General features: G+C 33.8%; 1 protein-coding gene across 7 annotated transcripts in view; it reads right to left on the bottom strand.

Moving 5' to 3' along the window:
- Positions 1–245: 245 nt before the first annotated feature.
- Positions 246–18,111, bottom strand: part of CD36 (CD36 molecule) — an 83,746-nt gene continuing 65,880 nt past the window's right edge. For all 7 annotated transcript variants that reach the window (XM_053668919.1, XM_053668920.1, XM_053668921.1 and 4 more), the window contains 10 exons: positions 17,839–18,018; positions 16,487–16,578; positions 14,221–14,267; positions 11,291–11,360; positions 9,547–9,734; positions 8,390–8,508; positions 5,448–5,521; positions 4,819–4,873; positions 3,691–3,855; positions 246–1,204 (listed from right to left, as the gene is read on the bottom strand). In XM_053668919.1, the coding sequence (XP_053524894.1) occupies positions 3,691–3,855; positions 4,819–4,873; positions 5,448–5,521; positions 8,390–8,508; positions 9,547–9,734; positions 11,291–11,360; positions 14,221–14,267; positions 16,487–16,578; positions 17,839–18,018 (990 nt within the window). In that variant the 3' untranslated portion in view covers positions 246–1,204. The remainder of the gene's footprint in view (positions 1,205–3,690; positions 3,856–4,818; positions 4,874–5,447; positions 5,522–8,389; positions 8,509–9,546; positions 9,735–11,290; positions 11,361–14,220; positions 14,268–16,486; positions 16,579–17,838; positions 18,019–18,111) is intronic.

Genomic DNA, 18,111 nt, shown 5'->3' with positions numbered 1-18,111 from the left:
TGATAAACAAGGAAGATTTTCATAGTCTAGGACTAAAGTCACACTGCTGTAAAGTATGAAACCAAATATCTTTTTGCTTTTCCTTCAGTTGACTAAAATAGCCTAGGACAAGATGTCAATATTGAATTAGAAAGAATATTGCAGAAGGAAATGTGGATTCACAAAGAAGTATGGATTCAAAGAAAATACTTCTGACAGAAAGTTCGGGTAAATGGCTTGTGGCATAACAGGAACTAGGCAAAGTGTAGGAGTTTAAGGAAGAACATCTTTTAATGGTTGAAATCAGTGTTTCTGAGGTGACTATAAAGACCAGAAAAATTACAACAAATAACTATTAATGCAGTCTCTTCTTTGTTGTGTTTCATGCAATAATTCCTTTATTCTCATTTACATCCTTTAATACTACACAGCACTCTGCAGTTGTGAAGTATAGGGTGTAAAAAGATCAAAGTCTACTCAGATTTCCAGAGGAGCTGCAGAATGTGGAAAACGACAAAGTCCTTATTATGGAGAGCCAAAATTGCAAAAAAAAATGACTTCCATTTGCATATCAGTGACAAAATAGAAGCCCACGTTGTTATAAAGTAAGAACATAATTATAATGCTTGCTGTTTGCTATACAAAGAATTTCACAGAGAAAGAAACTTAAGTAATGTTTAGTAAATGAGTCAGAAGCTAATAATTTATTTTCCATCCTTAAATGTCTTTCAAAAATAATGGATGCTCATGAGATGCGATGTACTGGCAGGTCCTGGGGTCTGCTTCACGTGAACAGGATGTCACCCGAGAGGGACAGTGTTTTCCCTTGAAGAAGGTAAGAGTTCAGGATCCAGAATTTGTTTAGAATGTCCACTCCTCTGCTGAATTTGTCACCAGGGAACCAATTAGTGAGTTGGTACCAAATAAAAATAATTGGTTTACACTTGATCCTGGTCCATAGACACTGAAATAAATTTGACTGTACTGTACATGATACATTGTAAAATGTGCTGATTTCTTGCTCATATTGTGGATTTTAATGACATTTTAATCCTTCAGAAATGCATTGCTGCTTATTGCAAAAAGAATAGTGCCACCATTTCTTCAACTATAAGATTAGGTATGGTTTTGTAAAAATAAAGTATATGAAATCTTCATTTTGTAGGTCATTGTTAACAAAGGTCCTGATGTTGCTGGTACATAAATGCAAAGGCTCATTTGCTGTCTAGAAAGTAGAAGAAATGTTACTGTTTATCAGAAAGCAGTGGGAAAAAAAACACAGGTAATACTAAAATTTCACATCGCCGTGATACCACACTTTCTGTTATTAAGCCCAATTCGTCAAGCTGCAGAGAAAAGTTCTCTGGTAGACTCCATAGATAAGACAATACATGTGCCCATTCAAGAAGGATGAGCTTCTCAACTCTCAGGACCTACACGTAGCCACACAAGGAGTGCTAACTAGTTAATATGCTCCAAACAAGCATTTCTACTTTTGGTTCTTAAGACCACTTTCCCTTGAAAGGCATATATACTACTAGTTTTGAAATAACTGTTTGCTTATTCTCTTTGTGATCCATTGGATAAAATTACTCTTCAGTTCCAGCATCTAATCTTTTATTTTATTTTGTATATCTACCTCCTGTTTTTTCAATTGTTTACAAATCTTCCCAAAGGCAAAATTTTATAATATTTGACACTGAAGCTTGTTAAAGAAAATACACATCTCCTGGGATTTTTCTAAATCTAGTGAATCAAGTCATCTTCGAAGAAAACATTTCTCTCTACTTCTAAAGGAAAAAATAAGGCATGTGGGAATCCAAGGAATCTGACATTCAGGGCTCATTAAGCAGTAACAAAATTTATCATAAAATGTTAGTAAAGAATACTTACCAAAAAATGTAATTACTATGCTCTCTTTTGAAAACATGCTTTTCCACTAGAACATATTTTTAAAAATTGTTTAATTTTCAGTGGATTATTTTATCTATTACATAAATGGTTATATGAATACTCTGTTTAATCACAAAATTTATTACTGAGCTAATGGTCTTAGAGGTCATGCAACACTTCCTTTATTTATTATAATGTGAATATATTAGGTTAGCATTTTGAATACATCCTGTATATGCATAATTGTTCAGTCTTCTTTTTCAGTGAATAAATAGTGGCAGAAATGATCAGAACAAGATTGTGTTACCTTCCCAGACACAAGCCCTGAATCTCACACAAAGAAAGAAAGAGAAGAAGAAAGAAAGAAAGAAAGAAAGAAAGAAAGAAAGAAAGAAAGAAAGAAAGAAAGAAAGAAAGAAAGAAAAGAACTATTAAATAAATAAATACTGGTCTGAAAATTCTACTTTACGAAAATCATCAATTTGATTCACAATTTGAAAATGGACAATTCTGCAGTGTTACGTTTACAGTTTTCTAGAGTTTCTGCAAAAGATAGAATGGATGCTGATGAATCCCTGGCTATTGGAAACTCATGAAGTTGTATAAGGTATCAGATGTGATAGTATATGTAACATATTTGGCATAATCTTGGCACATAGTAAAAGCTCCATAATTAGCAGCAGCTCCAGAATCATTATGTAAGACAAGTTAGCATCATCAGTCTGATTGGAAGTAAAGGAAGAAGACTTGTTTTGAGTTGTGGTTTTTAAAGAAGTGTATTGCTTTTATCTCATTTTTTATGTGCCTGGGAAGGGAGGGCTGGTGAAAACTATGGGTGAAGTGAAAAATTCTCCCCTACAGGACACATCAATGGCGTCTATAATTATTTTTAAAAGGGCTTCCGCTTAAGGAAGATAGAATCAGGCATTCATTCCTGTTTACGTACAAGGTGACATGGACACTAATATCTAAAACACAGAGGCCTGAACTACCTCTACTCAACTCAAACACTGTCCACATTTACATGCTTTTTCCTCTATACTCTGAGTAATTTAGTTTTACTGTGCTGAACACTATTTTCTTCTATTTCCTTGTACTGTAATATTCAGATTTTAGCTCATGAATTTTAACTGTTCCACTGGCTTTCATATTAAACATCCAGGGTACATACCTTGGTTTTGGAGAGTGCATGCCCAGCCTGTCTATAGGTAGCAATCCTGTATTTATATTATGGTCATCTTCATTTTGAATTTCATTTTACTTCTGTGTTTACTCACAATGGCATATCTGTATCATTTATTATTGAGTTTTTAATTTCTTACTAATTTCTAGCTTAATTTTCTTTTTATTTTTTCCCTTGTAGATTTTAATCTCCCCAGTATCTACCATTTTCAATTTTACAAAAGCTTTTCCTGTCAACATGTTAAATTATTTTTTATTTTATAAATAATTAACTAGAAATTATCAATAAATGAAATCAGTATTTTGAAAACTATATATCTTGTAACTTTTCAAAGGTGACAATTTTATCTTTTATCCCTTTCCTCTCAGAATAAAGATGTAATACAGTAATCTGCTTGATATTCATAGGTATTATTTACTCATTTAGTCTTCATTTATGTCTTCATTCATAATAAGCATCTCAAAACTTCAGGGACATATTTTAAAATGATAATTGCCCTGACAGCTTCTGACATGTCCAGAAAGAGTTACAACCTCATTTATTACCCCTCTTTGATAAAATGAAAACAAGTAACAAATAAACTAATGTTACTGAAGCAATATACATATATATGTATATATTTAGTATATACTTACTTATTTTGCTTTCTTTGATCTGCATGCACAGTACGAAATCATGAAAGCAACAAACATCAGCATGCCAACACTGAGTAAGGCAATTTCTACCACATTGAGGAGTTTTATTTTTCCAGTCACTTTGTTTCTGAACATTTCTGCCTTCTCATCACCAATGGTACCAGTCTGTAATCAAGTTAATAATTAGCATTATTTGTTTAGATCAGTGGAACAAAATAGTTAAAATTCTCTTATGTATCACTCTTTTCTCCAAACACTCATATAGGTGTTAGTCATCTGTATCTATAAGACAAGCCACTGAAATCCCCTTCACTTGTTAAAGAAGGCAATACGTGCCAAGGTAGAATACGGAGTGAAATATAATCTCCTCCTTTTAGACATGTTCTCTGGCACTTCACAATATACTAGTCTCCACTGATCTTTAGAACTGTCTTAATAAAATTTTTCACAATTTTCCAAAGGATATTTTCTAGTGACAGAGGAAAATGACAAGGGTCTACTATTTCATTCACTCTAAAGACATGTAATGCATTTCCTAATTCTATGGCTAATCAATTTCATTTGTTTATACTAAAAATAAGCTTCTCAGGCAATAGGAGAGAGACATCAACCTGCTCTAACCTGGTTTCTTTAAGCTTGGTTAGCTTTTATTAACTATAATATTCAGTGAGTCTTGAATTATTTGGAGTTAGATGAATTAAATGGCTCCTAACACAAGTACCATGAAAAAGAAAAAAATGCTTAATAGGAGTATTTTGAAAATAAAATGATAAAAAGTGCTTCATCTTTCTAAAAGTAAACTGAAAACTAACACAAATTTGGTACTTTTCTGTGGGTTGATTCTCTCAAATAGCTATAATTAATAATATATAAACTCATCTATATAGCCAATGAAAACATACAACTTCAAATACTATACATATACAGCATGGGGCAAAAATAGGTTTACAGCTGGCTTGTATGGAAAAAATACAATAATTAATAAACAATAACATGAGAATAAACTCTCTGTTTCAGTTACTCACAACTGTAAACCTTTTTGCCTCACTCTGTATATTCAATTTTGAAAGATTAAAAGCATGTTTATATACAACAAGGTTTAATGACTCATAGACCAAAAATACCAACCTCATTAAGCCAAAGAATGGGCACTACATAGTTCCTATTCAGATGCTTTAAAGCCCTGTAACATACACAAAAAATAAAAATATGTTATTATATATATATAACAGAAATTTTAGTAATTATCAGTGTAAAAATATTCAGAAATTAGTTGTTCTGGCAACTTAAGTTTCTTGATTTTTGTTCCCTGTAATGAGACTTGTAAACTTTAATAAAGCTGTTTCTCAGACATCCTTCTTTCTAAAAACCTTTATAACACAGATTTATAATTAGATTCACTTTTTCTAAGCACGTATTTTCCCTTTAAACAACTTGTACTCACAATTTGTTTAAAGGGAGGTGTGTATTCAAGAAACTCTTGTCATAGAAATATTTGGAAATCTAGCAAAATGAGAGGTGCCACCAAATACTTCAAAACATTCTAATATATACAAAATGTTATTTCACTAAACCCCATATATACTTCTAAATTACAAATGAAAGCTATAAGCATTTAATACTTATTATTTAATGACATTCAAGCCAAAGACAAGTTGAATTTGTTTATTCTTTCCAATTACTTTCACAGATTTACTCATATTTTTATAAGAAAACACTAAGAATCACACATGGATAACCTTGGTCAAGAAACTTACTCAATTTTTTTTGCTGGCTTGACCAATAAGTTGACCTGCAGCCGTTTTGCAAATTGTAAAGTGAATCCAGTTATCTAAAGAAAAAAACAAACTAAAATTATTAACTTAATTTTAAAACATCTTTTTATAATATCCAAAATGTATTTCTACTGCTATATAGAACTTAAGGTGAAACTGTTTTACTTGAGACTTGTAAAATGTATTAAATACTTAGTTGGACATATTAAATATTTCCTATATAACTATCCATAATCCCATCAGCTGCATATGCATATAGGTAGGCACCTGTACACACATGCACACAGATGTGTACATACAAATACATACATATAGAACTCCTTTGCCCAGCCTAATTTTAAGGTTTTAGTTAGATTTGTGGTATTTACCAGAAATGGTTTTGGAGAATCAACAACAACAATATCAGTATTGAAACATAAGAGCTTATTCAGTTTATGTAGTTCCTAAACTATGCATAGTCAAATACATACTCGTTAGAATCTATGCATCATCAGTTTAATAATATTGTCATTTTTTAAAATAAAACATTGCTACTAAAATTCTGGCCTTTCATTTAATTTTTTTAAATTGAAATATAGTAGCAATTTAAAAATTAAAACTATGTGCTCATAGAATTTTTATATTTTGACACTAAGTGTAATCATTCTTGTCCCAAATTCATATATATATATATATATATACCCATAAAGTCTCCTTTGATCCACATAACTATAGTGTCTCTTCACATAAGCAATACTTGTAGTTAACTATAAAATAAGCATAAACTAACAATTTATAGCAAACTGTTTCAAGCCAATTAGAATTATTCCTATGAGGGAGACTTCTGACCTATTAACCATTAAAAGTGGTTAAAGGGACTTCTGCCAAGATGAAGGCATAGGTGGAAACATTGTGCCTCCTTGCACAGCCAAGTTTAAAGACAATAAAGTTTTACTAACAAAAACACAGCGAAAACACAGAAAATTGAACTATACAGAAGTCCAACAACAATGAACCACTCAGTCAGACCGGTAAGAGGGGCGGAGCCAGCAGCAGAGCAGGTTTCGGCAGAAAACATTCCTTGGACCCACCCAGGAGTGGGCGACTGTTGGCGGATCCCAGGTGTGGGGTGGCAAAGGGCGGACCCAGTGAGGGTGCAGGGTGGCAGACTGACTGCGGTCACACATTCGCATTCAGATAAATCAGCAAAGGAGCAAGCAATAAGACAGACTGTGCAGGCCCCAGTGGCGGAAAGCAGCAGAGGGGACCGATATTGCCCCTCTCTGACCCGCCCCTACATACAGCATCACAACCCAGCAACTGAGTTGCCCTGCACTGGTGAACACCTAGGGCTCCACTCCTCATATGTAACAGGCATGAACAGACAAAAACATTGCTCAAGAAGAACTCAAAGCCCCACAGCCAATAACTCTAAGTGACCAAGAAATAGCCAACCTATCAGATGCACAGTTCAAAACACTGGTGATCAGGATGCTCACAGAACTGGTTGATTTAAGTCAAAAATTAGAGAAACAAATGAAGGCTAAACTAATTGAAATGAAGGGAAATGCATAGGAAACCAATAGTGATGGAAAGGAAACTGGGACTCAAATCAAGGGAGTGGACCAGAAGGAAGAACAAAATGACCAAACAAAAATTTGAAGAAACAAGAATTCAAAAAAATGAGGAGAGGCTTAGGAACCTCCACAACATCTTTAAATGCTCCAATATCCAAATTATAGGGGTACCAGAAGGGGAAGAGAAAGTGCAAGTGGAAAACTTATTTGAACAAATAATAAAAAGGAACTTCCCCAATCTGGCAAAGGCAATAGACTTCCAGGAAATCTAGGAAGCTCAGAGAGTCCCAAAGAAGTTGGACCCAAGAAGGAACACACCAAGGCACATCATCATTATATTAGCCAAGATTAAAATGAAGGAGAGAATCCTAGAAGCAGCAAGAAAGGGGACTGTCACCTACAAAGGAGTTCCCATCAGACATTCAGCTGATTTCTCCAAAGAGACCTTGCAGGCAAGAAGGGGTGGAAAGAAGTATTCCAAGTCATGAAAGGCAAGGACCTACATCCAAGATTGCTCTATCCAGCAAAGCTTTCATTTAGAATGAAAGGGCAGATCAAGTGCTTCTCAGATAAGATTAAATTCAAGGAGTTCATCATCACCAAGCCCTTATTATATGAAATATTAAAGGGACTTATCTAAGAAAAAGAAGGTAAAAATATGAACAGTGGAAGGACAGCAAACTCACAGTTGTTAACAACCACTAAAACAAAAGCAAACTAAGAGGATAGCTAGATCAGGAGCAGAACCACAGAAATGAAGATCACATGGAGGGTTAGCAACAGGGGAGTGGGAGAAGGAGAAGGAGGAAGAAGGTACAGAAAATAAGTAGCATAGACAGTAGGTAGAAAATAGATAGGAAGGAGGGCAAGAATAGTATGGGAAATATAGAATCTAAAGAACTTGAGACATGTGGACATAAACTAAAGGGGGGAATGGTGGGGGAGGTGGTGTGCAGGGTGGAGGGGAATGAAGGGGGGAAATAGAACAATTGTAATGGCATAATCAATAAAATATATTTTTAAAAAAGTGTTTAAAAAGTTCTTTAATTTAAAAAAGTTAACTTTTTGCCGTATTTTGCTGTATATAATGTGCACCCATGTACTAGTACTACCCATGTATAATGTGCATCCTTATTTTTCCCTCAAAACTTCAGACAAAAAAGTGTGCATCATAAACAGCAAAATATGGTAAATTCCCTTGATATGTTATAAAGCAACAGAAAAAAATCAATGTAGTTTTCACTTAAATAAAAGTACTAATCAAGATTGTGATTCAGTAAGTGTGATTGACAAGGAATTTATTTTTTCTTCAACTTTATGTAAAAAAAACAATATTAAAGAAGGCAGATTAATGGTATATTTGCTTACAGGTTCAACATCTAAGTATGTGCTGTGTTCTTCTTCATCTGGGTTGAGACCGACAACATTTTCTGAAACTTCAGGACTTGCATGTAGGAAATGAGGAAGCGAAATGACCACGGGTCTTCCTGAAAACAAGTTTTAAAATAATTAGAGATAAATCACTTTCCCCACTTCACATACCACTCATAAAAGATTCCTTGAAAAATACAACATCTTAAATTTAAAAAATGCGTAGTTGTGTTTGAACACAAATTTCGGGGGTGAGGGTGAAGACTTATAACATCTGATTACTATTGTACAAAAGTAAAATACAAAATTCTGAACCATTCTATTAACTAGTCAGTTGTTTGTTCCTTAAGTGTTAATTTTTAATTTGTAAGGTTTAGCTGATGAAGAGTTTCAACCATATATGTTCATGTTGTAGGCAGTAATATTTCTATGGATTGAGAATTAATTAATTTAAGAGGGTTTTTTCTCAATTCATACTTCTCCAATATGAAGAAGGTGAGTAAAACAAGACAGATCCCAAATTATGTGTAAGTCAATTTTTATCTTGGAAACATACTAAAATATATATTTATTATTATTTACTATTTTCAAGAAAATAATGGAAGATACATACATTGGGATACTCAAAGTATTTTGGGAATTATTTTTATTTTACTCTAAATCTAAAAAAAAAAAAAGCACAAGTATTCTACATAGCAAAGGAGACCATCAAAAAATGACATGGAATGGAGAGAAAATATTTGCAGACCAGATACCTAATAAGTATACAGAATCTAAAAATCCAAGATCTATAAGAAACTCATGCAATTAAAAAAAAAAGAGCAAATAAATAAGTAAATAAATACACAAATACATACATAGATAACTTAATTTTAAAAAATGGAAAAGAGCCTAAACAGCCATTCCTAAAATAGCACAGGGAAATATTAGTATGATTTTATCTAATACTTAATTTTTGCAGCACTGTAATGCAATTGGAACCTCAAAGACAAGACAAAATCAAAATCAAAATCAAAATACCATCACCCTTACTTTCTGTTCTTATTGCATTCTCACCTTAAATTTTTAGTGGAAAGGGATCCTGGGTAAAGGTAATATTTTAAAGAATGTTGTAAATTATGCCACACACTGCAATATGGAGAACATTTACTCACCTTCTTTGCACTTGCTAATGTCTAACAAACCAGAATATGTACAATTATTTGTGGTCTCTCTGTTTAGGCAGAAACACTGGTTATCTGGATTGTGAACTGGAGATGCAAAGGCCTTGGGTGGAAGACCAAATCTAAACACAGAAATTCCTTTCAGATCATGTTCAGCTGTGAACACACCATAGACGGACCTAAACACAGAGAAGACAGAGCTTCATTCCAGGGAACTGAGCTACATTCTGGAGATTCACTTTTTCTTATTTTTAGATTTATATTCTTGCTTTAACTTGGACAAATCCAATACACTCATTAGAATTCCTTATTTAATTCTTTTTAAAAAGTTCTTATGAGCCCTGGCTGGTGTAGCTCAGTGGATTGAGTGCGGGCCTGCGAACCAAACAACCAAGGTTCGATTCCCAGTCAGGGCACATGCCTGGGTTGCAGGCCAGTTCCCAGCAGGGGGTGCACAAGAGGCAACCATACATTGATATTTCTCTCCGTCTCTCCTTCCCTTCCCCTCTAAAGATAAATAAGTAAAGTATTTAAAAAATAAAAATAAAAAGTTCTTATGCAATTTTAAGGCCTACCAGAACCCAATACCTTAGTAAGGGCTATTTTTACCTTTATTTTCAAAAACTTCTAAGAATAATTTTTGCTTTTGCAGTACCATGGTGTATTGATACCAAAGCCATTTCTCATAATTTATTTTCTTTATAGATTAAATATTTATCCATACTTATCTAAATAATTGCCTCAAATCATTTTTTCTGTGTGCAATGAAATAAAAATAAAATGTCTGAGGACCTGGCTGGTGTGGCTCAATAGACTGAATGCCAGCCTGCTAACCAAAGGGTCACTGGTTCAATTACCAGTCAGGTCACATGGTTGGGTTGCAGGCCAGGTCCCCAGCTGGGGGCCTGCAAAAGGCAACTGCATATTGATATTTCTCTCCCTCTACTGCATTAGCCCTTCCCCTCTCTCTATAGATAAATTCTTTTAAAAAAAGTAAAATTTCAAAACCATCATGGAGAGAAAGGGCACTAGCTTGCAGTCGAGTGTGCATGTCAATACTTGGTATATTGTGTCCTATAGTCCATCGCATACCAGGTGTCCACCATGACCCAGGTATGTTCTGGAGCTCAATAAATATTTCTTCTGATCTCCATATAACTGGAGATGAAGAAATACTGCTCTTTTCAATTGTACAGATAAGGAGAAAATTCAGAGATTGTAAATACTTGCTCACAACCACACAGCCTTTGGGAACAGGGCTGGGATTCAAGCATATTGCTTTGGGCTCCAGTGTTGTGTGGTACCTACTAGGCCCCGTCAGTTTGGCAAGATGCTGTAGTAGAGCACATTAATCAACATGGTCCTGTGAGTGACATGGACTTCTTTGGACATTTTTAGAAATACTGGGCATGGAAGGCTAGACTTGACTGTGATTAAACATAATACTAGTTTAGTAAAAGAAAGAGCTCTGGCTTAGAAATAATAAGAGGATGGTTTATATTATGCAAAATATCCTTCTATATCTTTTAATTTTTATTGTATTTTATTTTTTATGCTATTAATAAACACATTATTATTTCCATATGGTATTTATTCTTAATAAATCAAGAAAAGTTTCACTAAGTGTATCTCATTTTCCTCAGATAATATTACTAAGGATGAGCTTCTTGTTCTGCATTTTGTTACCTGGAGTAAAAAGTTCTAACTCAGAAATGTATCAGTGTCTTGGTCTTACCTGCAAATGTCAGAGGAAAAGAATTGCAGAACTTGAGTCTTCTCAACAAAAGGAGGAAAGGAGGCTGCATCTATTTAAAAATAAATCCAGTGGCAAGGGGTTAGATGTAATGTGTGTCCTAGAAAAGTCTAGAAAGCTCTACTCCAGCATGAACAACTAAATAATAATGCATATGTTATTTGTAATTTTAAAAATCTCTAGTAGCCACATTTTAAAAAAATAAAAAGTATGTTTTGTTTAACCCAATATATCCAAATATTGTCATTTAAACATGCAGTCGAGTGACACCATTGTTACCATGAAATTGATTTAGAACTCCTCTTTGGTTTGCATTATAAGTTTTATAGTAATTCATTCATCTGCTCTGGGGGCTAATGTTTTTTTTAATCATGTTTTAAAGTTCTCTCATCGAACAAAATTTTTTTGTAAATGGTTTGAAAATATATCCATTATGTTAGAAAGGGTGTCTTTTGAATTTACTGAATTTCTGCTATGCTGATGCTCTATTGTACACACTGGGTATATGACGAAATAAAGAAATAACCCCTCTGTTTCCTCCTTAAGTAAATATCACCAAAGTGAGCTACAACTGAAGGTTTTTATTTAAAATGATAAGTTCTGTCCTTAAATTATGAATTTCAGGTTCTTTTTCTGTTAAGTCACCAACCTTATAATGTCATTCCCTTTCATTTATATGCTTGAGATAAGTAAAATATAACAAGATCAGAGTGAACTTGATCCTGGCATTCAGAAAATTGGATATTAAAGATTAGCTTAAACTCCTCAGACAGGTCCTTGAATGGGCATTGTCCACACCTGCCTTCCTAACACCTCAACCATGAAAGAAAAATAATGCATTGAAAAGCTTTAAAAATCTATCTGAAATATCGCTGAAGATGATATCGTAATAGTACCAGCCATTACCATGGGCCATGACTACCAAAGATAGCTGATATTAGAGGGCATTAAAAAAACATTTAAATGTATATCAGGCCCTGGCTGGTGTAGCTCAGTGGATTAAGCACAGGTCTGCGAACCAGAGAATCGCAGTTCGATTCCCAGTCAGGGCACATCCCTGGGTTGCCGGCTGGTTCCCTGCAGGCCAGTTCCCAGTAGGGGATGCATGAAAGGCAACCATACATTGATGTTTCTCTCCTTCCCCTCTAAAGATAAATAAATAAAATATTTAAAAAACATTTAAACATATATCAGTATTTTTATTTTATGTGTCTTCAAACTTGCTGAAGAAGGTAGAGGAAGCATCTTTAAATTATGATGAAAACACATTGGAATTTCTATTTCACTTGTCTCTTTTTCCCTAGTGCCATTTACCAAGAGTCTATCTCACAGGTATCACATCAGAGTACTCTGCACTCTCCAATTTACCTCCACTCCTGGTTTGTTTTACTTCTGTTTTCTTCTGGGATACTTTAATTCCATGCCAGTTGCTCATTTATTTCTACTATTGTCATTAATGATTTCTCTAGCATCTCTTTTAAAACTTCTCTGCTTCTTAGCTTTGGACAGAAATGTTTAATGACATTTGTTTTTCTTAAAGCCGAAAAGGACCCTTTAGTCTGCATTTAAGACTGGAGTATTATACTTATACAAACACAAGAACTAGTAGTATTGGCACACTTTACAATTTATCTGCAGAAATGCTTTACTTAGAAATTTCTTCCTTTCTTTCATTCGCCCCCGTGGCTCAAAGCTTTACAAAGCAAACCGAAGTGTTTTTTCCCCCTGTTTTTCTGTAGGGAAGTGATAACAACATTAAATAAAATTGCCCAAGTCAATAATACTTTGATATCCCTCGCATTTCCTTTCTCGGTCCCTATTTTTTGCATAACTTTGTATTTAATGTTCTTCTTTGTTATATTGTTTTCCTACAGGGTATTGCCTCACCAGCTTTGCAACCATCATTCTTCTGCCTCTACTTCTTAGCTGTGAAAAGCTTACCTCTGACTTTAATTACTCATGGTATTCAGTTCCCATTGCTCTTTAAAATCTTAATTCTTAAATTAATAGGCATTTGTGTACTTTGCTTTCTTCAAGGAGTACACTCAGCCATGTCTAACCATAGTATAAGTTCATAGTGCTGTCTTTTTCCCAATTCTAATCCAGAATGTCCATCTTTTCATACACTTGTCATGGCTCATAGACATCTGACCTTGTTTTTTGTCCTTTTCACTCTCAGAATGATCACCTTATTCAAAACAGACAGCTCTGTCTTGCAACTTCATTGATTTTACCTCAGCTTAAAACCTCACTTGGAATTATGAGTTACTGTTTGTAATTACCTTTTGTAATAATTTTGGTATTTTTATATTTTTCAATTTTCAGTTACTACCTATACAGTATTTATAAAAGATGTGACTAGTAACCAGTTGTCTAAGTTTTTTTTTAACACCTTATTTCTGTTGCCAGGAAGGAAGTTCATTAAGTAAAGTTTCTACAAAGCAAATATTTCCCTAGTAATTCAATAAAGGTTAATCCTTGATGGTTAATCTTTGGAAATTTTATCACATTAAACAGATATTTACTAAACCTATATAAGAATAGAGAGTCTGCCCTGGCTGTGTAGCTCAGTGGATTGAGCACAGGCCTGTGAAGCAAAGGGTTGACGGTTCGATTTGCAGTCAGGACACATTGCCTGGGTTGCAGGCCAGGTCCCCCAGTAGGGGACACATGAGAGGCAACCACACAATGATGTTTCTCTCCCACTCTTTCTCCTTCCCATCCCCTCTCTCTAAAAGTAAATAAATAAGTAAAATAATTTTAAAAAAGAATAGAGAGTCTGAAGTATGTTCTGGGAATATAAAGACAAGTAAACATGTAATCTAATCTTCAGAATCCTGCGGGTAATGATGGTGAACTCGTGGGAGAGGGACGTGGGTTCATTGTGGTTATTACAAAAGAAATGCTCTTACCTGTACCATTAACCATGTCACAATAACTTGGCCAGTAACCGAGAGTCCTTATGAATAAAAAGAAAGAAAGAAACAAACATTCTCATTTCAAGAGCATTTTCTCATGTTACTTCATCTATTATGACACAATACTTCTGCTAAGATAGAGTTTAGGTGCAACTAAAGCTTAGATTAAGAAATGTTCTTAATCCTTCAGTCCATATTTTCTTTGAAGTTTTCCTCTTGTTGAAGTAGATTAAGTGCCTGGTACCATTAAGCAGACAGATGATAAAATAAAAAACTGCTTAAATAGAAACAATTCGAAATAGACACAGTTCTGAAAAAAAAGAAAATGAAGAAATGTTGACCAGAAATTCAGCTCTCTACTCAAGGGATTTTTTCCCAGTACTAGAAATAGATTATTTGGTAGTATATTGAGTGTTCAAACTGAATAGGAGGAAAATATTAAGTGGTAACTGATGTAAGCTCTGTATGCGAGAGAAGAGGGGAGTGGATAGGAGGAAAGAAAGAGTAGCAGATGGTTGACCGATAGAGATGAGAAACATGTAGGTAATCAGTTTACATATTTGCCTCCTTTTAACTCTGGCATGAGCTGGCATTAAAGTAGGGCAGAGTTTATTAATTTATACTGAGCTGTCTAGATAATATTGAAAGCTACATATGTGTGTATATATGTATGTGTGTATATATATGTATGTGTGTATATATATGTATGTGTGTATATGTATGTATATGCAATAAAAAACATGGTAGTAATAGTTTCTCTGTATCCTCAGCCACCTTTGGTGATGGAAAAATGTTTTTTTTTTATTCCTAACACATCAGCCAGTGAGATGTCAGTGCAAGTTGATGCTTCTTTTTAAAAACAGAATAAGCTGTCAATCATGCTCAGTGTCGTGGTGATCAGTCAAACAAACCTTATCATCATCTTAAACTGATGGGAAATTCTTACTCCAATTAGGAGCACTTAGTAACCAGAGGGGAGGTGGGAGGGGATAATGGGGGAAGTGGGGAAGGGATTTCAGAAACAACTATAAAGGACACATGGACAAAACCAAGGCAGGAGTGGAATCAAGGGAGGGAGGTGGGGATGGCTATAGGAAGAATGGTGGGGGGAAATGCAGACAAATGTACTTGAACAACAATAACATTTTTAAAAATGAAATACAGAAAAAAGAAACACTTAGCAACTGCCCTCAAAATCTTGCTATAATACTGAAATGGAGGAAATGTTCATGTTCTTCAATATATAAACAGTGATGTGGTTTACCCTGAAATGAACACTGAGAAGTGTTTGTTTTGCTCTACTGGACTTTTTTATAAAAATATGCGACTATGGACTCTGTAGAAGAAAAAGTACTACACTAGTGAGTATGTAACTATTGTAGTAAATTTTTATGTAGGGACTCAGGTGTGAGGAAATGATTACTTAATATTAATAAAAATGTTTCATTGCTTCCAAATTTGAATATTTTTTTCAGGAAATAAGTGATTAAAAGCACATTTATTAACTTTGAGGAGAAGAAAAGACTCTCTTCCCCAACATTTATTAAGATTCTTATTTTACACATATGATAAATAACCTATATTTCAGCTGCACAGGCAGGACCAATGGAAAGAAAGAAAATCATGGCTATATGAACATGTCCCATTCTATTACCACTTTAAAGCAGACATGCTCTTTATTTTCAAGTTTAATATGTAAATTTTAAGACTACTTGAAATGGTAATTTTTACATTTGAATTGATAAGAATTTTAAAAAGCTGACTTACCAAATAAGAACTTATTTCAAGAAATTTTTGAAGGGGAAAGTTACATGGATTCATTAAGCTTTTATCTTTATAGACACATTAGGTCATGACAATGAAATGAACAATTTTTACTTGATACGCTGAGTAACAAAGTTTAAAAAACCCAGTAAAAATATTTTATACCTACTAGATGATCAGTTGATGTATTGATTTTCTCCCTTTTTTGTTTTGTGGTTATCTCATTGGTCGGGTGCTCCATAAGGCTGGTTATGCAGCAGAAATGGAAATAGTCCCTTTGGATTTCGTGTTAAGAGAACCTGTGCACTAGTGTGTGACTAGCTGGCATAGCCGTAGGGTTAGTGCCTGGTAGAACAGGAGTCTTCGGGGCTGAGATCCAGGCAGATTTCGTGGGTGGGTTTCTGTGCTGTGCCTCCCCAGTGAACTGAACATCTCTCCTGCCTTAGAGTACCTAGCAACACACACACACAAACACACACTTAACCTGGATACTTACTTTTTACCTTTGTAGGTGTCAATTATGGCAACTTTGCTTACATCATCTTTCCCACTGAAAACGGTATAAACTCCATCTGCAGTGTTATTGTACTGAAAAGACAAGAAAAAATAGCTTTAAAACAACCCATACTCTCCAAGTTATAAAATATCTAATTAACTCTCTTTTGCACTTTTCAAAGACTGGTTATTCGTGATTATTTTATATGATTTAAAACATATATGCAATGAAGTTTAAAAATTATTGGTCTTTAACATGTTAAAAAGAGAGAATATAAAATATGCCTAGAAATACATGCTAGATGCTGAGATAAAGGGAGGAATCAATCAGAAGTTTATATAATTCAGACTCTTGCGCTCTTTGTCATAATTAAGCCAACAAGACAATTGTGATTACTACTATTTTATTGAGGTGAAAGGGTATTGAACAAAACCTTTGAGAACAATGATAGATTTCTAGGGGTATTCTGAATGTTATGATCTCGAATAAGTAGTTACCAAAAATTAGGTATACAAAATTAAAAACAGAATTACCTAAGGAAAGAATTATTAATAGTTGAGTTAAAAATAACAACTGGGTCTCTGATCTCTTAAGGCATCTACAATGATACTTAATTTTAATTGGTGGGTAATATTGTAAACATAAACACTATGTGGAAGTAGAATAACAGCAGTGAACTGAGGAATATAATGGATATCACATAGAATGCCAAATCCTATTCAAAATTCCAACTCAAGGGTCAGCTTGTGCTATTTAGGATAAGACATGAAGCTGTAGCTAAGTCTATCACTGAACTTATGCTTTCCTTAATGTACGAACTGCCATTTCATGACATTTATAGACCACTAGAAGTTCTTATTAAAAAACTCCATAAAATAGGACATTTTATCAATCTGGTGTGTGCAAATTTAGGCTTTTAAGTTCACATTTAAACAATTTATAACAGTTGTAGAAAAGAAGAAATGATAGAATTTAACACATTTAACACAATAAAAAATATGGCATTAAACTTGACTTTTTTTGAGAAGGTAAATTAAAACTGAAAATAGTGCTCAAAGACTCACCAGCTTATAGTCCAATTTTAGACAAATTTCATATTATCAAGTAATGAAAACCTGATTAAATCTTAGCTTCTTAATTTTAAATTTAATTGTGAAATTTAACAGATAACTAAATTTTCTGAACTTAGAAAACTGAAGCCATGTGAGATAAATACTTTTTAAGAATTAGAATATATATTTCAAGATAATAAGTAGGGTTAGCACACTAAATTATAGTATTATGAATTTCAAATGCCATTATATTTATCCAATTAAAGTACAATAATATCAGCATTCATATTTGGTACTCACAGGAACGAACACACCAACTGTACTAGATATAGGGTACGGCACGATTTTCAAGAATGGGTCCTCATAGCCCCACAATAGTTCTTTCACAGTTCTCCTTTGAAACATACTTGACTTTGACTTTTTAATAAGTGAATTCAGTATCGATTGAACAAATGCATTTGAATAGACATAGGGTATAGCCTATAAAAAAACACTATATAAGACACCATTTGTAGTATTAAATATTTAACAAATAAATAGATTAAACACTACAATTAAGTTTAATAAAATTTA

Source organism: Artibeus jamaicensis, unplaced genomic scaffold (genome assembly GCF_021234435.1).
Source record: "Artibeus jamaicensis isolate MK-2021 breed Jamaican fruit bat unplaced genomic scaffold, CSHL_Jam_final contig_518, whole genome shotgun sequence".
Classification (NCBI taxonomy): Eukaryota; Metazoa; Chordata; class Mammalia; order Chiroptera; family Phyllostomidae; genus Artibeus; species Artibeus jamaicensis.
Note: the sequence above shows the minus strand (reverse complement) of the source record. Positions and strands in the feature narration are given on the sequence as shown.